The sequence below is a fragment of the Melanostigma gelatinosum genome (assembly GCF_949748355.1).
Source record: "Melanostigma gelatinosum genome assembly, chromosome: 10".
NCBI lineage: Eukaryota > Metazoa > Chordata > Actinopteri > Perciformes > Zoarcidae > Melanostigma > Melanostigma gelatinosum.
In genome coordinates, this window is record NC_136643.1 from 15,236,934 (window position 1) to 15,259,095 (window position 22,162).

The 22,162-nt window shown below is 41.8% G+C and overlaps 1 protein-coding gene across 8 annotated transcripts in view; it reads left to right on the plus strand.

Annotated features, from left to right (window-relative positions):
• LOC306783189 (dedicator of cytokinesis protein 9) overlaps window positions 1-22,162 on the plus strand; it is a 69,565-nt gene that overhangs the window by 38,778 nt on the left and 8,625 nt on the right. For 4 of the 8 annotated variants that reach the window (XM_079276734.1, XM_079276738.1, XM_079276740.1 and 1 more), the window contains exons 5-38: window positions 931-1,000; window positions 2,964-3,059; window positions 3,581-3,715; window positions 5,786-5,963; window positions 7,146-7,198; window positions 7,833-7,907; window positions 8,015-8,155; window positions 8,719-8,931; window positions 9,414-9,536; window positions 9,752-9,834; window positions 10,153-10,275; window positions 10,503-10,582; window positions 10,684-10,871; window positions 10,996-11,061; window positions 11,156-11,248; window positions 11,337-11,460; window positions 11,576-11,694; window positions 11,974-12,060; window positions 12,200-12,289; window positions 13,510-13,625; window positions 13,932-14,001; window positions 14,084-14,209; window positions 14,312-14,383; window positions 14,981-15,127; window positions 15,224-15,307; window positions 15,446-15,557; window positions 16,344-16,522; window positions 16,627-16,743; window positions 17,071-17,182; window positions 17,266-17,399; window positions 19,689-19,803; window positions 19,919-19,985; window positions 20,082-20,129; window positions 21,358-21,494. In XM_079276734.1, the coding sequence (XP_079132860.1) occupies window positions 931-1,000; window positions 2,964-3,059; window positions 3,581-3,715; window positions 5,786-5,963; window positions 7,146-7,198; window positions 7,833-7,907; window positions 8,015-8,155; window positions 8,719-8,931; window positions 9,414-9,536; window positions 9,752-9,834; window positions 10,153-10,275; window positions 10,503-10,582; window positions 10,684-10,871; window positions 10,996-11,061; window positions 11,156-11,248; window positions 11,337-11,460; window positions 11,576-11,694; window positions 11,974-12,060; window positions 12,200-12,289; window positions 13,510-13,625; window positions 13,932-14,001; window positions 14,084-14,209; window positions 14,312-14,383; window positions 14,981-15,127; window positions 15,224-15,307; window positions 15,446-15,557; window positions 16,344-16,522; window positions 16,627-16,743; window positions 17,071-17,182; window positions 17,266-17,399; window positions 19,689-19,803; window positions 19,919-19,985; window positions 20,082-20,129; window positions 21,358-21,494 (3,773 nt within the window). The remainder of the gene's footprint in view (window positions 1-930; window positions 1,001-2,963; window positions 3,060-3,580; window positions 3,716-5,785; window positions 5,964-7,145; window positions 7,199-7,832; window positions 7,908-8,014; window positions 8,156-8,718; window positions 8,932-9,413; window positions 9,537-9,751; window positions 9,835-10,152; window positions 10,276-10,502; window positions 10,583-10,683; window positions 10,872-10,995; window positions 11,062-11,155; window positions 11,249-11,336; window positions 11,461-11,575; window positions 11,695-11,973; window positions 12,061-12,199; window positions 12,290-13,509; window positions 13,626-13,931; window positions 14,002-14,083; window positions 14,210-14,311; window positions 14,384-14,980; window positions 15,128-15,223; window positions 15,308-15,445; window positions 15,558-16,343; window positions 16,523-16,626; window positions 16,744-17,070; window positions 17,183-17,265; window positions 17,400-19,688; window positions 19,804-19,918; window positions 19,986-20,081; window positions 20,130-21,357; window positions 21,495-22,162) is intronic. The other 4 variants (XM_079276735.1, XM_079276739.1, XM_079276737.1 and 1 more) reach the window with 1 other exon arrangement.

Sequence of the window (22,162 nt, forward strand, 5' to 3'; positions counted from 1 at the left end):
GAACAATACTCCATGACGTGATTCTTACCTTTGGCACATTGTTATTTACCAGCAGGCAGTTTGCACCTCAGCAAAGTTTCCATGAACAGTCAACTGCTGCTTTTCAACAGTCCTGGAATTTGCTTTTGCTGAGTTCCTGCCCTTTTTCGGACTCTCTGGAGACAGCTGCAAATATACAAAATGACTGATACAAGGAAAATGAAGAAAACGCAAAGAAACATCACGTCTGAGTCACACCTCTTCAGACCACCATGTGCAAGAAAGATTTTCAGAGTGAACTGAAATGAAAGCAAAACACAATCTGCCATGAATAGCCTGAACAATGCTGTTAAACGCCAAGTGCTAAGAATTCAAGTGCAGAAAAGTGTATCAAAAGTAGAAGAAGAAGAGTCCCTTTCGAAATGGGTAAAGATAATATATTTACAAGCTTGTGTGTTAAGTAACTAGCAACAAAAGATAAATTTGTTGGATTAAAAATCGATATATTCTTTTAAAATTCAGAGAAATGCAGATGTTTTGGTTGAAGGAACAGCGTGGAGCATTAATCTATTAGCAGAAATGTAATATAATATGTTTTCTTCAGTGTGTAGTCACCTGAAAAACATGAATTGTGTTTTCGTTACCTTGGAATCCGTGTGTGTCTACATACGGAGCGGGTCCTCCTCACGGAACCGCCTGCCATGTTTCTACAGTAGCTGATAAGGGCCATTCGAGTTTTTGCGTCGACCAACGTAGTTCTCCTTCGCGCTTGCTACACGGGAGAAGTTCAGTTTGTTGCAATCTGCAACCTAATCGCTAGATGCCGCCCAATCCTACACACTGCTCCTTTAAGTTGCCTGTACAGTACCAGACGATGCAGTTACCTTAACCTGGAGCGATCTGTTCGTACACACGATGTTAACCTTTTCATGACCATCTATTATCTTACAGCAAAGTGTCCAGGCCCGATAAACTGGCTGTCCATGTGTTTGAAGTGGATGAGGATGTCGACAAAGATGAGGTGAGTCTATGAGTCATTTCTATGTCTAGAGTTTTCATCCTTTTGATTTGCCAAAAAACAATCCAATCAACACCTCAGAGTAATGAAGTATGTCTATTTGCAGCGTTTCTAAACTTTCTAACTCAGGATCACATCTTATTAGAAACCTCGCCCAGAAAATAAACCTTCATGCCGTAAACGTGTCTTATTCCAGTCATCAGTTTTGCCTTTCCTGTTCTCATTATGGCTGTTGAAGAGATAAAGGCTATTTTTGTGTCTAATCGCTGCATTTAATGGAAAGAATTAAGTGTAATTAGACTGAACTACTTTTGCTGGCACACAATGTCTCAAAACTGCCTCTTTTTTTTTTACACACTGATTATTTTAGGTAACATTTAGATCTTTTCATCCCCCTCTAATTCCTTTATGACGAGTGGGTGTGTGTGTGTTTTTAAATGTGTGTTTGTTATCTTTGGAAAGGCTGATTTGAGTCTTAAGAGAGGATATGAAGCTGTGGCTGAAATGTTATCTAACATACTATAATGTCACGCACCCTCACAAGATGTATGATGATGATGATCTCCTCACCTGAGATGTCAAACTGCGCCTCCTATAGCCAACAAAATGTGCTTCAGTATTAGCAGAAGTACACAGTTAGGAGCTTTTAGGTTTTTAGAAAACAACGCTCTTTTCCCTGCGTATTAGTTAACTGTGACTGAGGAAAGCTTTTGGCAGGTCTTCATGGGTCATCGTCACCTCTGACAGAACAGGACTTTCTTTTAACTGGGAGGTTGTTTGTGCAGATGAAAGAAAAGAATCTGAACTCATCATCTCTTTCTTTATGATTGTGTGTTTTGGAACACGTGCAACTTATGGTTGTGAGATTTGGTTTGCCTTCTCTTTGCCTGACTGGAGTTTCGTAATGTTTGGTTTGGTTATTATTATTATTTTTTAGTTCTCTGGAGTTCAGAGAGAATGAACCCGTGATTTGTCTGCCTCTCTGCGGACCGGTGAATGTTGTCTAGACATTGACGGGGATAAACGGGCACTGAACCTTTCCAGATGAGTTTTAGATCACTCCACACAAGAAGGCACGTTGAAAATATCCAAATTACTGCTTGCACTTTTAAAATCCCCCTTTAGCTTTATTATACTGAGAGAAAAAGTGGTGCTGGACCAGAATGAGGACATCTTGAAAGACCATTCACTTTTCGCATTGTGTGAAATTATCAGGGGTACAGCTCCTCACTGTAGTCTTGCAAAGTCGGGAAGTGTAACTGTAAATGACAGGGCTGATCTAAAGGACGATAGAGATCTCATCTTCCTTCTTTACTCCCTAATTGGTTTATTTCTACAGATCTGGATAGCTGTTGGATCACGGAGGCTTTGTGTTTGGTCGTGTGTGATCTCATGCTACTCGCCTTACGAGTGTGAGATGATTATGGTCCTCGTGTCATGTATCTGCTGGGAGGAGGGAGATGTTTATTTTGTTTATCAGTCATGGTTTGTTTAATGTCCCTCTCCCTGCTTGTTTGGACGGAGACAGACCTGCATCGGGTTCTGCTCTGTGTCATCTCAAACCACAACATCAAAGGTTTTCTGCACAGTACAGGCGAGGCTTTGGCAGGGTGTGTTAATGCCATCTGGGATATGATGACTCACTGCATAAATATCCAAATAAAGTCCCATTCTTCTTTTGGCAAAATCTGCCAGCTCTGCCATTTAGTCGTGCATTTTTTTCAACGTATCTGATTTTGACAATTTCTTGGAAACAGGAGATGGAGTTTTGCTGTAATTACTCCATAATGTGCCCCAATTTAAGTATTGCAACTTGTTTCAACATCAATAGAATTTGAATTGTAGTTAATGATTTCACTCCACTGGTACATTTGTGTATATGTTACAGAACCAATGATAGATTACTTGGCTTTTTCCCTTGCAGTGTGTATTCAATTGTCTCATGTTGTGTCTTTGTCTCCTGCAGGATACGGCCTCCCTAGGATCCCAGAAAGGAGGGATTTCCAAACATGGCTGGCTGTATAAAGGCAACATAAATAATGCCATCAGCGTCACCATGAGGGTGAGACAGTGGTGACATTTAAAACTGAAACCATCGGTCAATTCATTGATTATTCGATCAACAGGCAGCTACCGGTAGTTTGACAGGTTAAGTGTTTGAGTCACTTTTCAAGGACAAATGCTGAACATTTGCTGGTTCCAGGTCCTGAAATGTTGCTGCTTTACTTTGTCTTATTAGATAGCAAACTAACTATATATTTGGCTTTTGGCAATTTGAAGATGGGCATTTTTTTTTAGTTTTCTGATATTTTACAGACAAGTTGAATTAATTAGGAAAATGATTGACAGATTTAAATAAGCATTGGTTGCACCCACAATACTTCAAAGGACTTTACAATCTGTACAGCATAAGACAATGCTATCTTTTTCTACATCTATCTATTGGTTTAGTCATTGCCTTTTTAAAGAAAGGAATTGTTGTTACTGGCTGTATACTGTTTCATGCAGAAGGTGTAAAGGACTTGAATGTTATGACCATTTTTTTCCCAATAATTAAAAGTTATTTATTTTCTTTTTTTCCAGTCGTTCAAGAGGAGATATTTCCATCTCACCCAGCTCGGGGACGGCTCTCATAATTTAAACTTCTACAAGGATGAGAAGATCTCCAAAGAGCCCAAAGGAACCATTTTCTTGGACTCCTGCATGGGTGTTATTCAGGTACGATCTAAAATAAGTATCTTTGGCATGAAGGCAGTGATCGTTGAACTGCGATGACCCTGAGTAAACCATTGCCTGCTTTGCCAAAAGGGATATCCCGTGGGCTGGTGCATCATGGGAATGAAAATGCCATTTGCTGGAAATACAGTGAGAATACAAACATGGCTACTTCCTCTTCACAATTCCTTTCCCAGTAAACGTACTTTCCAACATGCAGGGTAAAACGTAAGCTTCAAGTCAAACAACAGGCAAAATTTCACCACAAATTTCTCTAACATCGATGGGCTGCTGCTGAAAAGTATCTGAGAGACCCTATGCTGTTCATTTCCCTGAAACCTGAGCTCCCTCCTCCCCGAGGTCATGCTTTACTGCTGACTCTCAGCTGGTGAAACAAGGTGAATGCTGAGGTCTCACTTCCCTGCACTTTCCATCGGCCTCACGATCAATGCCACGTGCATGCATCTGAGTGTAGGTCAAGACTCACTGGGGTGCATCATCATCATCTGTCTACCATCTCAATAGATGGAAAGAAACAGATATTACTGATGAAGCACCCAGCTGGCATCAATCAGATCGATCGGTTGAGTGATTTTCCAGGACAGTCTGATTCCTATCATGTGTAGAGGGGGAGAGTCATCAGGCCACAATGTAGAAGGATGAGAGGGTAACACATGGTGTTTGAATGCTTTTAGATTTTTGGAGTGTTTATCAGTGCAATCGAGCAATGCACAGCCTCTTGTGTATCACGTACAGTTGATGAGTTTCCTGCTCTGTTGGAGTCTCAATGATCATGTGACTGAGACTCCACCAGTGCTCTGCGAGTGGAACTGCAGATGTTTAACTCTGCAGCTGTCGTGACATGTGGATCGACATCATACTGAGGCTCAAGCTGCTCCAGCGCTTTGTTGAGACGCCAACATGTGCTTAAACACACAAAGCATTTGCCACATATTAATGAGGTGATCAGCGGACCCTGTAGTGTAATAACATGGAGCAAAAGTGCTAAAAAAAAAAAAAGACGACAGATAATTGTGATTTGTGGGTTTTCTTTTCTCCTTTCAACATAATTCTTCTTGTCTTCACTGTTCTAAGAATACAGCTGCTAACAATATCTTAGAAATGATTTTGACTGGTTTCCCACTCATTTCCCTGAGGGGGTGTGTGCAGCTTTGTTGTCCAGAAGACGGAGAGCGGTCCTCCCGACCTATCGGATGATTAAGTCTGTTTATCAAGACTCTTGTTTTTTTCCCCCAGCCTGTCTCCCTCCCTATCACTCCCACTCTGCTGTTTCAACATCGCAGGCCAGCTACAGTGATAACCACAGCATAACAGTCCACTGACTGCTGACAACAATGAGATGACTTCCATATTTAACAAAATAGATACAGCTTGAATACTTTATTATAACGCTATGTATCAGCAGCTGAATCAGCTTTTATAGGCTCTGAATGGGCGGTAATAAAGAAAAGCCCAGATTGGATCGTGACATCATTGAGGTCATAGTTCGGTGCTGCAGATCCAGCTCATTTTCTGTTGACTTCACTCAGCAGCTCCGTCTCACTTTAGAGAAGTCTCTGCTGTGGTCCTGGCAGAGCTTCAGGCTTTGTTACGCAGATGGAAATAATCTGTCTCTCCCTAACTCCCATTGTCCATTTGCTTTCTGTGGAAGTTAAATTAAATCTGGGTTTAGCCTCCCATCTCTTTCCGAAACAGTGATCTTTTGAGCTAAACATTGTCATTTTTACGCCAAAATATTGTTAGTTTATGTTTTTGCAGGCTCAAACTAAAGGGAAGTGGTAGAAATAAAGTGGATCCAGCTCTGATTTAGATCATAAAACTAAGAACCTACTGCCTTCTGATGAGCTGGTAGTTGTTAGATGTTAGCTTTGGACAGCAAGATGAAACGTTCCTTTCGCCCTGCCATGTCCACAGTATTTAATGAATCATCAGATACCAACACACTTGGAAAACATGAAACCTACCTTTTGTTGACAACAAAAAGACTTTGAGCTTTCAAGTTTGACTCTTTATACGTTTTTCATCCTCCTCTTTTTCTTCTTTGTGTGGCAGCAGAACAACAAGGTTCGGCGGTTTGCTTTTGAGCTGAAGATGCAGGATCAGAGCACCTACCTGCTGGCCTCAGACAGTGAAGGAGAGATGGAGGATTGGATCAACACACTCAACAAGATCTTGCACAGCAGCTTTGAGATTGCCATGCAGGAGAAGAGGAACGGAGACATTCACGACGGTGTGTGTTCGTCTGTCGGTCCATATTTTTCCAGCGCCCAAAGAAACACAAATATGAAATGGAATATTATTTTGTCAAAATATTATCCAAGTCCATGATGAGAAATGATTTTTGTTTTTCATAGTCTTGGAGAAACATATCTGGTTTAATTAAGAAATATTTTTTGCAGACTCAAATATATCAGACAAAAGCAGCTTTTGTGTGGTCGCGCCGGCAAAAATATGTCAATAATATCAGCAAATCTGAAAAGATAAAGCTCATGTATCAAGAAAAACACTTGAGATAAAGACTGCTTTTTCTCAAATAGAAATTCTAAATCAACCAGAATTTCGGATTGACACTTTAGATTTGACTGGTTTTCTGAGTCTTTTGATTGTTATCTGGATATCTGTGGGCTTTGGACTGTTGTTCAGACAAAACAAGACATTTAAGGACGTCAGCCTGGGGTTCGGGAAATTGTGTTGGACAGTTTTCACTAATATTTTACAGGTGAAACAATACATCATGAAAATTCTTAACAGGATAATCTTAAATGAAAAAAATTTGTTTTAGTCCCCGAAATTGTATAAACCATCTTCAGTTTTTAAGGAATGCAGTTGATTAGAATAGCTACCATTGTAATATTTTTTTAAACTAAGCACTAAGATGAAAAATACCTTCAGTTGTTCTATCTAAACACATGAAGATCCAGTAAATCCACTCATCATTACCAGTTGTTGTACTGTATGTACCTGAGGATCATTCACACCATCATCCTCTCAATGCTCTACTTCTTCCTGGCGCTGTGGTGTAGCGTAGGGATATGATACCAGACCACCCAGGCCTTCAATACTCCCCTCCTGTCCCATAGGAGGCTTAAGCCACGGAGGAAAGAGTTTCAATGCCTCTGCACAAAATGCTCCACTAATCTTCCCTAACTCCTCAGGTTTTATTAATCACGCTATGCATGAGAGGAAAAAACACGATTCTTCTTGAGGAGAGCTCTGAGCTTTAATAAATATGCCATTAAGACCTGCTGTATCTTCATCTCAATCCTACTGATTCCTGTACAGTTACAGTGACTGTTGACTGATCTTTGACATGTCAGTAAGCGATTAAGGGTGTTTAACAATGCAGGGGGTGTTTTGTTTATGCTCAACTATCTGTGGCCTGCATCCAATGATGTCTTCCATTTCCCTCTAGATGATGATCTTGGAAAGTCCGACAGTTCCTCTGGCAGCATGGACAGCTTTCAGGTAGGTCCTACTTTCTCAGCCGGGTGCTCATACATTCGGTACATCATCACATGGAGTTGCAGCATTAAGTCTGTGTTCCTCATTGAAGTTGTGAGGAAGAGGGCCTCTTTAGCCACAAACATGTGGCTTGGATTTAGATTAAAGAGCTGCTGGTTACACACCTGATTTCTCAGTCATTCATTTGTTTTTGTGGATCTGATTTGACATTAAACACAGACCTCTTGTCATTGCGTTTCATCCCAAAAAACTGCAAATATGCAGTAGTGGAAAAAGCTGACTCTTGCTTTGGCATAATGACACATGCATCAAGAGTATAAAGATTTCTTTCGGATAGAAACATTTTTTAAATTATTTACTGACTGATGACTTACAGGTGGCAGACGCTTTTTTTTATTTTATTCAGCTTTTCATGCTGTTACATTGCCGAGCGGCACGCAATAACAAAGCCATATGTGCATGGAAACTGGTTGTATCAGATAACTGGGAAACAGTTTGACAGGTTACAGTGTGCTGCACTGAAGTGAATGCTTGTACCACATGATAAAACCAACTGACTGGAAATCTCCCAGACGATGTTTCTCATGTTTCAGACGGTATGTGGCTTGAATTTCGAAACTGCCTTTCCCCTCCTCAGAGCGCACGAGATATCGAGTCTAGGATGAGGAACGAGACCAGATTGAAGTTGTTCACGCTGGACCCTGACACACAGGTAATTAAATGTAAAGCTCATTTTAGTTCACTTATGTCCACGTGGTAATGAGATCACACCCAACACTTCCTAATGGAATGTGATAACTTCCATTGTGCTGTCTTCAGAAACTAGATTTCTCAGGAATAGAGCCGGATGTGAAGCAGTTTGAGGAGAAGTTTGGCAAGCGTGTCCTGGTGAACTGCAATGACCTCTCGTTCAACCTGCAAAGCTGCGTGGCTGAGAACGAGGAGGGACCAACCACAAACGTAAGACACACTGGGCCCTAAATAACTGAAATGTCATTATCCAGCTGACTGAAGACAGATGAGATGCTTTTGTAGAGCGGCCGGATTGACTCCCGTCATTATTCGAGCTGCTGAAGGACTCTTGTTGGCATAGCAACTAGGCACCAGGCTCAGTCATGGTGAGCAATCTGTATAATAGAGCCTGATGTCCTGCTGTCCCTCCGAACAGAAAGTGTCTATTAAAGAGTCAGTGAACAAGACTCCACACTGACATGACACACGCACACACACTTTGAATCGTGTTCAACCAGCTCTCTCTGTTGGTGCATCTCGAAGTACTGTAAGATGACGTTTATCTTTGTGAATATGTCTTTTTTTTATGTAGTTTAGTGTAGATGTGGAACTATATAACACTGTGCACGTTGCCTGTAGTGTTGTTAATTATTTAGGATGGCCGAGTAAGAGGGTTGAGTGATGCATTACATTTGCTGTCAGAGTCCTGCTGAAGCGCCCATTTAAGTGGACTCTTTAAACGATCCTCAGCATCATCTGTCCAACGCAGCATTGTTACACTTCTTCTCCAGGTGGAGCCATTTTATGTCACCCTGTCACTGTTCGACATCCAGAGTGGCAGGAAGATCTCCTCTGACTTCCACGTGGACTTAAACCACCTCTCTGTAAGGGGCATGGTGCCCAGTAACACCAGTCAGTATATGAACGGGGGAGGGGACACCCACCCAGAGGGGCAACGATTGGTCCATGGAGTGCCAGAGGCAGCCATGCAGTATCCAAGACAGGTAAAAATACAGAAGAGAATACCTCAAAACAAAATGACATCAAAACAAATAAGACTACAGTCATGCTAGTGTCTCTGTGAAGCTGCGCTGTTCACAGTGGTGCTTTGAGCTAAGTGCTGACGTCAGCATGCTAACAACGATGCAAACATGCTGATGTTTAGCTGGTATAATGTTTACCATGTGTACCATATTTCTTTGCGAATCAGATTTAAACACAGAGTAAAGCTGAGGCTGATGAGAATGTTTTGAGGGGAATTAGTTGTGCAGGTATTTGGTCGTAGACATGATGATGGCGTTAGAGGAAAAGTCAGGGGATCACCAAAGCTATTACGATACATCCTGAGGGGGGTATGAATGTCTGTGATTGCTCAACAACTCTCCCGTTCAAATGTGTATCTTGTTTCATATTCAGATCTATCATTTCAGATGTCAAATACATGTTTAACATTAAGGAAATTCGAACATTTTCGCCGTCTCCACAGGGAGTGTTCTCGGTAACATGCCCCCATCCAGATATCTTCCTGGTGGCTCGCATAGAGAAGGTGCTTCAGGGGGGAATCAACCACTGTGCCGAGCCCTACATGAAGAGTTCAGACTCCACCAAGGTACTGACCCACCCGTGAACCTTCATCGTCCTCTGCACGAGGCAGCACGTTCCCCCGGACTCAGCAGATTCCGCCAGATTATTCCACATTATGCACAGATAATCGTCCTTGTTTTCAAGCGCCGACCAGTTGCTCAACACAAGCATTGACTTTGGCTGTACAAATGCGGTTGTGCGATGACGCTCAACTCACACTGTGTTCCTGTTTTACACTAGGTGGCACAGAAGGTCCTGAAAAATGCCAAGCTGGCATGTTGCCGGTTAGGCCAGTACAGGATGCCTTTTGCCTGGGCAGCAAGGTACTTTGTCTTTTTTAATAATGAAGAATTTTAAGTGTCTGTTCTGTCTTCTGTCCGCTTCAACAATGTAAAAAATTGCTCCTTTCTCTGTTTTTTATCAGCGTAAATATTTTTTAGGGTGTCACCTTGGCCTTAACAGATTAATTAATTGATTAATCAATTATGGAAATAATTGGGAGATGCAGCCCTAGACTGTAAATCGTCTTTCCTTTGTCAAATGAAACATTATCATCCAAGTACTTTAGCTCATTCAAACAGTTCATACAGGTGCGTTCAGGGTAATAGAAATGTTCCTGACTCTTCTTTTACTTCTTGCAGGCCGTTGTTTAAAGACGCTTCAGGGACGCTTGACAAAAGTGCTCGTTTCTCAGCTCTGTACAGACAGGACAACAACAAGCTATCCAATGACGATATGCTCAAACTGCTGGCCGATTTCAGAAAGTTAGTGACGCTTCTATGAGTGCTCTGTGTTATACATTGTCTGCGTAGTCTTGCAGATGTTCTGGAAAGGCAAATATGGAAAATATGTTCTTATAGGTTGTACTGGAAAATGCTGGTCAGTTTTAAAAATAAGATGTTATGTGAATGTGGCGTGTGTGTGTGTGGGTGTGTATACCATTTCGAGATGATAGCTACGGCTCGACTGTCATTTATTTCCCTTTCCCCAGGCCAGAGAAGATGGCCAAGCTGCCTGTAATCCTAGGAAACCTTGATGTTACCATTGACAATGTAGCCCCCGACTTGACAAGTAAGGCCTCTAAATGTGCTCTGTGCAGCCAACGTGAGAGATGAAAGCTGCTCAGAGCAGAGTGTTTATTTGGTCTCCCTCCCTCCTGCTTCTGTATATAGATTGTGTTACCTCATCCTACATTCCTGTGAAGCAGTTTGATGTCAGTGAGAAGACCAACATCTTCTTTGAAGTGGAGGAGTTTGTGCCGTGCATCGCCAAATGTTCTCAGCCTTTCACCATCTACAACAATCACCTCTATGTCTACCCGAAGCACTTGAAATACGACAGCCAAAAGTCATTCACAAAGGTATCGCAAACTTTTATTGCGCAGTGTTAGTACCCTCAATTAAATGATCGTGGTCTGAAGCTACGGCACTTTTTTTCTGATGGTTTGGCTAACTGGGTTAATTTGACTCCTTGTCTGCCCTCAGGCTAGAAACATAGCTGTCTGCATTGAGTTCAAGGACTCGGATGACGAAGAGGCAGTTTCACTGAAGGTAAACTCAAATCTTTCCTGGAAGTGCTTCCAAATCCCTAAAGGAAAGCCCCTCCCATCACAAGAGCCCACTAACTATTGCTGTCATTCCACAGTGCATCTATGGCCGACCCGGAGGACCCTTGTTTACCAAAAATGCCTTTGCTGCAGTATTACATCACCAGCACAACCCCGAATTCTACGATGAGGTAAGACACACTGCATCAAATGTCCTTAAACAGAAAAGGTGAGTCAAGACAATCAATGACTGTTTTTATTTATGCTCTTATTCCTTAGTTTAAGATTGAGCTGCCAACCCAGCTCCACGAGAAACACCACCTGCTCTTCACCTTCCACCACGTCAGCTGTGACAGCAACAGCAAGGCCAGCACCAAAAGGAGAGACCTGGTTGAGACTCAAGGTGACACTGATTCACAGTCGCATAACTAAAAAAGATATATGTATTTTGTATATTGTTACTGGCTTGAAGCATCCGGCTCTTAGCTGACCGTCTTTGCCTCTTTCTCTGCTCTCAGTGGGTTACGCCTGGCTCCCCCTGCTGAAAGATGGCCGGGTGACCATGAATGAGAGTCAGATCCCTGTGGCTGCCAACCTGCCTGCTGGATACCTCAACTGTCAGGAGGGGGCCGGCAAGGTCGATTGCATCCCCAAATTGTTAAAATCTGAGTAGATGAAGCCATCACTGCTTCAGTGCTGTCCTCTCTTTCTCAATCTTTAGTGCAAAGCTGTTTTAAATGAATATGTAAATAAACGTCAAGCCAAAAGCCACAACCCACAATATGAAAACTTGACTTTTAATGGGTTATGAAAGTCTGCGACAAAAGGGCATATTTATAAACATCATGACTTGGATTTCCTGCAGAATGTTAACGGAATTATTGAGACTTATTATTGCTTTTTCTCTGTATTACAGCATTCTGTCCCTGAAGTCAAATGGGTGGATGGAGGCAAGCCGATATTTAAGGTGTCCGCTCACCTCGTTTCCACTGTCTACACTCAGGTTTGTTTTTGTTTTAACAAAGTGTTAGTACTAGTTATCGTGTTTTTTTTGTCAAATCTGAAGTTGCGATGTGGTTTCATTAAAACTCAGCTTTGTGGAATGAACTTCTGTAGCCTGACCTTCTTTGTGTCTCTCATAGGATCAACATTTGCACAATTTCTTTCATCACTGTCAGAGCAGCGCACCTGCACCCCAGGTGTCCGGAGGAGAACTTGTTAAGTACCTGAAGGTAAAACAATGAGTATAAAATCAAGGGATTCACTACAGATACTGACTTTAATACATGCCAGTTAATGTTACAAAATGCTTTTTGTTCAATTCATTTGTTAAGATTATATGTAAGTTAAATGTTTCAAATTCACATTCATTTTTATTATTATATATTAAATATAAATAAATATATATATATATATATATATATATATATATATATATATATATATATATATATATATAACGTATATATCCTAAAAAAATAAAATGTTTTCCTTCATGTTGTTTATTTCTAACAAGAATGTGTAGACATTGTCTTTATTGTCGATTAACTAATTGGCTGGTAATGGCTGTACGTACACTGAACCATAATACACAATGTTGACATATTTCAGTCAATGCATATACTGTATAACTGAGTGCACATGCTCTGCAAAGAATTGGGATTCAAGTCTGAACAGAATTAAATGAGATCCTTATTTTTGGACACCTGAAGGTGTTTGTCAGACATGTTTTCATGTCTGTAACTTCTCTGTATTGTCTTGCAAGCTAACCGTAGCTCGTACTCACCGTGGAACCGCAGACAGTCACGCTTGGCTGGAGCTGAATCACACGGATGTGATTCATGCTGGGCGCTGTGCTGCAGCTTTCCAACAGTGCATTCTTCTGGACAGTTTGTGAAGAGCTATTTCCATTGACATTTATACAGGATTTAGTTGTTCCTTACCTGCAACGATTAGGCCGATACCAGTAAATTTGTCAAATATCAACCCGTTGTTGGCTTGATGCTTTTTTTCCACTTTTTTCTTTGGTTCTGTATCACTTTTTCCATCGATCACTCTTATTCCAGTTCATGGGAATCTCAGTTCACTCTTCCCCAGGCAGACATTGACAACGAGAGCAACACTTAGTCCAATGCATCTCTTGGGTTCTAATGTAAACACGGCAGTGAACACGAACAATAGCCAGAGGGTCAAACAGCAGCTCGGCCATGTTGACTGGCAGCTCGCCAAATGACTTGGCAGGGTGTTAGTTTCCTGTACAGGGCAAAATGTACCAGGAGCTACACTCTGCCATCTTCCAGCCAATTTAAGCACAAGTTGTGGGTGATTTGCACAGTTTGAGCAATGAAAGAAGGTGATGTCTCTGTTTTCCACATGTATTCTCCTCATTATACATGTAGGGCCATGCGGTCAAATTCTACATGAACAAATGTCTGTGGTGTTTTACCTTCAGAGTCTGCATGCCATGGAGAGCCATGTGATGATCAAGTTCCTGCCCACCACACTGAATCAGCTGTTCAGGGTGCTAACCGGTGCCACCCAAGAGGACGTGGCAGTCAACGTCACCAGGCAGGTTTCCTCTGGACGATCCCTGACTTTAGCTTAAAATTCAAGTCATGTCACGTAAATGATGATAAACAAGTTTACATAGAATTGGAAACATTACATTTTCAGCATTTATGTATAAAAGAGAACTCGGTAGAGTTTACAACTATTTTTAAATTGATGATTTGCATGATTTTTTATTTATACGACATACCTGTGAAAAGGACTTTCTGGCATGCAAGAACTTTGTGGGAATAATTTAAAACAAACACAATGTAAATAACTGTGTAATAAAAGATGCCTCCTCCCTTTTCCATTGTTTCCTTTTAGAGTCATGATTCACATTGTTGCACAGTGCCACGAGGAGGGTTTGGAGCACCACCTGAGATCCTATGTGAAGGTAAAAGTCACAAGCCACATGAAACAACTCCAAATCTATATTATGTTGTGCCTGTACTCATAGTCCTCTCTGTCTGGTACAGTTTGTGTTCAAGACTGAGCCACAAACGTCCGCCACCACCCGATCAGTGCATGAGGAGCTGGCTAAAGCCATGACTGCTATCTTGAAGCCTTCCACAGACTTCCTCACGAGTAACAAGCTCCTCAAGGTGATATAGTTGTACTTTTTGAAAGGATTACACGGTGTATGATTATAACTGCCATGAATTTCCTCTTTATTGTTCTCTGATTGATGTTTGTCTGCCCTGCAGTACTCCTGGTATTTCTTTGAAGCCTTAGTCAAGTCCATGGCTCAGTACTTGATTGAGAGCTGTAAAGTGAAGGTAAGTCTGCCGCAACATTTGTGTTTGACTCAGGGGTGCTTTTCACCAGCGTAGGCTGGTAAAAACGCTGTGGTTACAACATGGCAGGTCTTGTGGACAGCCGCAGCACCACAGTCAAAGTAGGATGTATCCACAGTCTGTCCCACACTGCTCTGCAGTTTAATTGGCTGCATTTGTTCATACCCCATAAGCAACCACATCCCCCCTGCGTTTAACCTCCAAGTAAACGCTCCACAAGAGTGGGTCACGCCACGCTAGAAACTGTTTCAGTTAAAGTACAAGGCTGGGGATATGCTATATTTTGCTATTGTCAACAAATCACGCAAAAAGACCAAAACCAACAAAATGTCATGAAGGAACATGGCCCACATGCAACAGTGTGGCTCGTTGATGTGTTTTTGTGGCACAGAAGAATAAGCTATATGAGGCTTTGGTTATAAAAAAACAATGTTATTCATGCATTGTAGATTTTGGTCTTTTCATGGGATATGTTTTCATCATAAAACGAATTAAGAATATCAACTTTAACCCTTTTAAACTGGGGTGTGTTATTCTGCGTAATAACATCTGTACGAATGTCCGTGATGCGTCCTACAGCTGTCCAGGAATCAGCGCTTCTCAGCATCCTTTCATCACACTGTGGAGACGCTGGTCAACATGATGATGCCACACATCACTCAGAAATATAAAGACAACCTAGATGCTGCCAGGAATGCCAACCACAGTCTGGCGGTCTTCATCAAGGTCAGGGAGCCACAGTTACAGTCATGGTGTTTGAGAGCACCGTCTGTATTCAAGTATACACTTGAGACTCATTTTCTTTTCCCCATCCTGCTGTAGCGCTGTTTCAACCTGATGGACAGAGGCTTTATGTTCAAGCAGATCAACAACTACTTCAACTGTTTTATGCCTGGAGACCCAAAGGTGCATGATACAAACAGTAGAAGCATTTATACAAACAAATAGTGTCCTGATGGAGGATGTCAGGCTGTGCTCCAAGTATGTTTTTGACGAGTGTTGTATTTAAGCTGCTGCTCTGCTTCCTGTCATTTCCTAATGCAGACGCTGTTTGAGTTCAGGTTTGAGTTCCTACGTGTCGTGTGCTACCACGAGCACTACGTCCCCTTAAACCTGCCCATGCCATTTGGAAAGGGAAGAATTCTGAGATTTCAAGGTGTACCTCTCGATCAAGTACCAAGCCTTATTGTAGTGTAATTAAAATAGGCTTTCTGTTAATGTAGCAGTCTTTTCTTTATTCGACAGAAAGCACTTTTTTTTTGTCTTCCTCAATTCGCTTTATTGTCTCCAAATGATGCGGTGGAGTCATGTGATAATCTAGTAGGTAGGTCTCAAGAGCAGACTTTGATCTCATCATTTAACCGTGACCAGAATGGATAAAATGATTTGCTCCAAATTCTGAACTCAATCGGTTTATATTCCTCTATTGCTGCATCCTGGTCGATGTAGCATGATTGTATATCTATCTTTTTCCAGACACTGTACAGACAGATTATACTGTTTATTATTTGTGGCGAGTATAGAAGCTGAGATTGGCTCTTTGTGCAAGTACCGTAGTTTTTTTTTCTGTCTTGAAGTGGTTTGGGATTTATGACTATAATTCCAAAAGACACGTTATCTACTGTCATTTCTAAAGAATCAGATCCTTTTAATGCTTGCATGCTAAAAGAAAATGCAGGTTTTAAAAAGATTAGTAGTTAAAACATTGTGTTTAAATTGATTACAGCCATTTAGGGGAATCTTTGTGCAATTTGGTATTGCTTTACTTCGTCAACAATCTGTATTCTGTTCAAGCTTTCCTGTTTTCTTCTTGTTCATTTAATTGTGTCTGATTCAATAACAATGTACTCTCATTGTGTGTGACTTCATCTCGATTCACATCCTTCACTCACTTCTCTGTCAGCCAATCCTAATTACTTCATCCTCTTCTTCCTCCACTCAGACCTCCAGATGGATTATTCACTGACCGATGACTTCTGCAAGAACCACTTCCTGGTCGGACTGCTGCTCAGGGAGGTCAGTGCAGCTCTGCAGGAGTTCAGGGAGATTCGTCAGATAGCCATCCATGTGCTGAAGAATCTGATGATAAAGCACACATTTGATGACCGCTACACCTCCAAAGTAAGCAGTGCCCTCTTACCTCCATCTCTTTCATTTCCACTTCACTTCAGTGTCGGACGTGTGTGATCTCGAGACGCTCTTTGAGATGATTGTTGTGTTTTCAGAGCCAGCAGGCCAGGTTGGCCACCCTGTACTTTCCCTTGTTTGGTCTCCTCCAAGAGAACGTCAACAGGCTGAATGTGAAGGAAGTCTCCCCATTCACCAACAACCACTCCAACAATGTAAGGGAGCCACCTAGTGGCGTCTTTTTAATATTCTACCTACCTTTCATTCACAAGATAGAGAGACATGAAAACGTCACGCAATCCTCCTGACATCCATACCCAAACACAAACAAATATAAAATACACAAAGAGAAGGAAAAACATTGTCATAACATAAAATGTGAAAAATATAGAGCCATACATATATTGATTTGTTTTCTAGCTGCATCATATATAATTTTGTGAAAATGTTTTCAGCCAAGACTTAAACCTAGTGGTTTTCCTTACGTACGTACCTCATATAGTATGTGAGTCTGTGTCCATTACACTGTTGTTCTTCCTCAGAATGGAAGAGAAGATTCACTTCATACCAACGTATTGATGACACCTCCCAGATCCAGCACCTTTCTGGACACCAGCTTGCACAAAGATGTTTTTGGAGTCATCTCTGGCACCTGTGAGTGGACAGACGATGCTGGGAAATGGAAAACATTTGGGTTTTACATTCATATAAAACTGCTCCTTTTTTGTTTTTGGCAGCTTCACCTCACACGTCGTCAACCCCCAACATCAACTCTGTGCGCCACGCAGACTCCCGCGGCTCACTCATCAGCACTGATTCTGGCAACAGCCTGTCCGAGAAGCACAACGACAAGAGCAACTCTCTGGACAAGGTACATCTCCGAAATAGCCGCAAGATGCCCGTAAAGTAATTTCATACGACGTGTCAGATATCAAATTTAGGCTTCCTGTGACATGCATTTTTAGTGTGCCCCCGGACATATCAGAGATCCCCTTGTTGTGAGAAAAAGCACCTCAGAAAGTCACCCCTTGTTAACTTGTCCCATTAACTTCCCCACCGTATGTGTGCGGCTGTCCACGGCAGACGGAGAAGTTTGTATGGCGACAATCTGTCAATGTCCGGCGCTACTTTACGGAGACCGAGGAGTCCGTGCTCTCCGTGCGCACCAAGCGTGTCACCATGGACTTCTCCCTGCTCTCTGTCCCCTGTGTGCCAGAGAGCGCCCTGCAGCCCAGCATTTCACTTCAAGTACAAAGCGCCCCTCATCCTCCTCCCTAGGAGTGTCCCATCTGGGAATGTTCGTGTGTGTGTGTGTGGGAGTTTCCTTGTGTCCTAAACCCTAAGCCCTTTCTTTGCCAGACGATTCTAAGGCTTTGACCTGTTTGTACTCTAGGGCCGTAAAGCAGAGCTGCTGTACCACAGCAGCTTGTCTCTGCTCTTTTTCCAGATGTTTAGAAGCATGCACACTTAAGGGATTTTGTCACTTTTGAGTTCCTCTCACGTGTGCTGTGTCATTTTTGCTTTCACTGATAGACAGCCTCAAGCTAAATTTAAGTCCGTTAAACACTAATTATTTGATTTTCACTATCTGTGCTGTGTTTCATTTTCTGTTGAAGCTGCTCGTGGCTTTTATCACAATGTGTGTAACAGCATAAAGGGAAAAGAGGGACGCATAAGTCATTTGAAATTACAATCAACCCAAACTGCTTTAGCTCAAACAAGTGCTTGAAAATAACTGCACCACAGCTTTTGTCCACCTTTTCAGGAAAACTAACTTCAGCCATGAACTGATCCACTCCCCAAAGCACTCGTTAAAAAGCCAAAGCCATAGCCTCATACTTTCCATGAAGTCATCCCCAGCTAGTTTCATGGTCTAGACCACATGTGTCAAACTCAAGGCCCGCCACGTCATTTTATGTGGCCCGCGAATCCGCCAGCAAAAAAAAAAAAAGAAGAAAAGAAACCACTTTTCTTTTTTTTTTTTTATTATTATTAAAAGTTAGACTTGAAAATAAAAGTATCCCCATGGTCGAAATTATGAGATAGAAAGTTGAAATTATGAGATAGCATGTTGTCTGTGTACTGACATTAAAACTATCATAACAGGTGGACAGGAGAGGCAACAGCCCGAAAAGAGCTTTTCCAACAATTGAAAAAGATCGACAAATAATCCCAAAATGTCCACGAAGAGAAAAATTGATGCAGAGGGAAGAAAATGTAATGAAAGATGGGAAAGCGAATACATGTTTGTGCTTCAAGGAGAACAACGGGTCTGTCGTCTGTGTTATGAGGTGTGCCGGTGATGAAGGATATAATTCACGTCGGCATTTTGACACCAAACACGGAGCTAAATTTAGCCTCCAAGAAAAACATCAAACTGTCCAAGAATTAAAAGGCAGACTGCAATCACAGCAGAATATATTTACAAAAGCTACAATATTTGTACACTTGAATAAACAATCATCAAATGCAGAGCGAGTTATTTAACAATATGTTAGGAGAGGTTAGTTATACAGTCTTACATTTACAACCGGCCCTTTGAGGGCGACCGTGATGCTGATGTGGCCCAGAGTGGAAATGAGTTTGACACCCCTGGTCTAGACTAACTGCTGGCAAGGGAACGTGCTTGGTACATCGCCAGCCCCTCTATGTGAGCTGTTGCTCCGCTGGTTTGGTTCTCTCTTCTCCCTGCGCTCTGCCTCAGCTGGAGAAATGGCGTTTGTTTTCCGTTGGCAGTTTTTCCACAGTAAAAAGAGCCCTGCAACATCAAGAGAATGACTCCACTAGTGTAGCTGGACGACTGTAACCCCAGGCCTTCAGAAAACTCTTACTACTCACGTCATAACATCTTTAAAAGCGCCTGTGTATAGTTTTGACTACTTTTAATGTCTAATGCAATACAGGTCGAAGACTCAGTTGTCTAGACTTTGAACTATGACCACAAAACTAGATGTAAACTGTACAAGAAAATCTTTGTATTTTGTCATTTCTATGGAAAATACCCTTTGTCTTTTGGAAATCCAAAATATAAACTGACAATGGTTTCTGTAGACTACTTGTGGTTTATCTTGAGGCAGCAAAAGGAGCTAGACAGAGCAAAGAGCCATCCAGGATCATATACTTGTCTGTCCTCTGCCTGACCGGATACTTTGTCCCTCAGAACCAGGCTGCTTCTACCCCGGGCAGTAGCCTGCTGCGATGTGATAAACTGGACCAGTCCGAGATCAAGAGCCTCCTCATGTGCTTCTTACATGTGCTCAAAAGCATGTCTGAAGGTAACACGTCACTCCATCTCTCTCCTGGATATCTGTGCTCACCATCTTTCTGTCTCGATGCATAAACACTGCGCTCACTTACATGTCTACAATGTCAATCTGTCTTTTTTTCCAGATGCTCTGTTCACATACTGGAACAAGGCTTCATCTGCTGAGTTAATGGACTTCTTCACTCTTGTCGAGTAAGATGCCTTGCGTTGCTTTCATGACAACCTCGACACTGCAAGTAAAGCATTAGATTTGATTGTGACTGATTTTCACTTCCTTGTTCCTCACAGAGTGTGCCTCCATCAGTTCAGATACATGGGAAAGAGATACATCGCAAGGTAATGTTGTCAGTATCTGAAAGCAGTGCATGACTTCAATTCTCTTAAAAGTTGAGTTCTTGATGAAGGATTGCAGGCTTTACGTACAGTTGTTCCTGTGTTTAGGTCGGTTTGGTCATGTTTGCATTCGTACTACTGCCACTTGGAGTAACAGAAGCTCCACCTTTCAACCATGTATCCATTAGCTTATCCATTAGCTAACTATGAACGACTACTTTTAGCTTTGTCATCATTTATTCATTCGTTTTAGCTCAATATTTCGACTCTGTATCCAGTCCTTTGGCTATTTTATCAGTTTATCCATTACCTTTAGCCAAAACAGTTTTAATGACTTTTTAGTTTTCTAATTAAACCACTTATCAGTTACTTTAAAGTAACCATTTTAACTTTGTATCCATTACTTTTCCACTCCACCACTCGAAATGACAACATGAGGTGTCTTAACGGTGACTCAATTGTTATATATTTTTCAGATTATTTTGTATTTTCTGTTATTTCAAATACATTTAACTACTCCACAAGCTGTCCATCTGGCAAATTGCTAATGTGTGTGACGGTTGAAGGGTGTGAATGTATGTTGAGCACAACTATGTGACGAGTATTTATCCAAACACACTTACTGTAGCTCTGGCCTTGACTCCCAGAGGGCTTTGGGTGTTCACTCTCTCTAACCTCCCACCACTTTTTCTATCTCTATTCACCTAAATGCTGGCAAGTTTAACACAATGAAATAAAAACCTGGCTCCTGCCCTCTCCTGCTTGGGTAAGACTGAAGGTGGAACTGACTTTCTCAGACTTAACGCATGATATCTTCTCACCCCGTAGACGTTGCAGTGCTGTGACACAACCACTGGCTCTAAATTCATATCGCGTCTCTCTCTTCTTATGTGCATGACGTTTGCTCTCACTCACTGCTTTAAAGCTGATTCTGCAATTATGTAATTGAACTGCATGCGAAATCTACAGCACGACTTTATTGGATACACGCTTCAGTTGGTATATGTGTAAAAGTCACCCAAAATGTTATGTTTTACTGCGATAGACATTTCAAATCAAACAAGATATTTCAGTCGATGTTATGAACCACGGTTTGAATACAAGCACATCTGCTTTTGAGTGACATTTGAGTGATATTTACACCACTCAAGTGTGCAGAATGGTGTGTCGTTCACCCTAACCTGCTTCGCTAACCTGCCATTCGTCTCACATTGACCTGTTTCCTAAACAGGAACCAGGACGGGGCAGGACCCGTAGCACATGAGCGGAAGTCTCAGACTCTGCCTGTGTCCCGTAACAGGGCGGGAATGATGCATGCCCGCTTACAGCAGCTCAGCAGCCTGGATAACTCACACACGTTTAACCACAGTAAGTGCCCCATACTTTTCATCAAACAGCCTTTTACCAGAGGATCCCCGCCCTCCTCCGCCTCACTCTGTATAGTCTCCTCATACTTTTTCACCATCATCAACATCCCCCTCATACTCTGTTTAAACCCAGCCCGCAAGACATGCGTGCAGCATCAGTAAATTAGATAGAATTGGTGCTACGGTATTTGTGTTTAGTGTTATATTGCTTTTACCTGAAGGGCTTAATAAGCTATTTGCTCAGCCTGTCAAATGGCGTCATTTAACTCAGTTTCTTTGTGTTTTCAGTGTAAGAAAGATTTCAAGTATTCTTGGAATATCTGTAGACCATGGGAAGAGTGTATCAGGTTAGCAGGACGTTTGCAGACTGTTACTGACTTTTGTTCATTTGGTTAAAATGAAGAGCATGCCCGTTTTAACTGAACACTAGTTTTCGTTCCATACCTATGGCCAGCTCATCTACTCTGAACTTCATTTTTATATTTCATTCTCTGAAAAGCTAAATCAATGTGAAATATATCGAGGTTTCACTCCAAAACACGACCTGTATATTTGAGAAAGCAAATGCTGCTTGAAATGAATTCATAAATATAAAAAAACTCACATGTTGGCACAATTTGTTAACGACATTTGTGCCTCACCAATGCGCTATTCGTTTGATAAACGGTA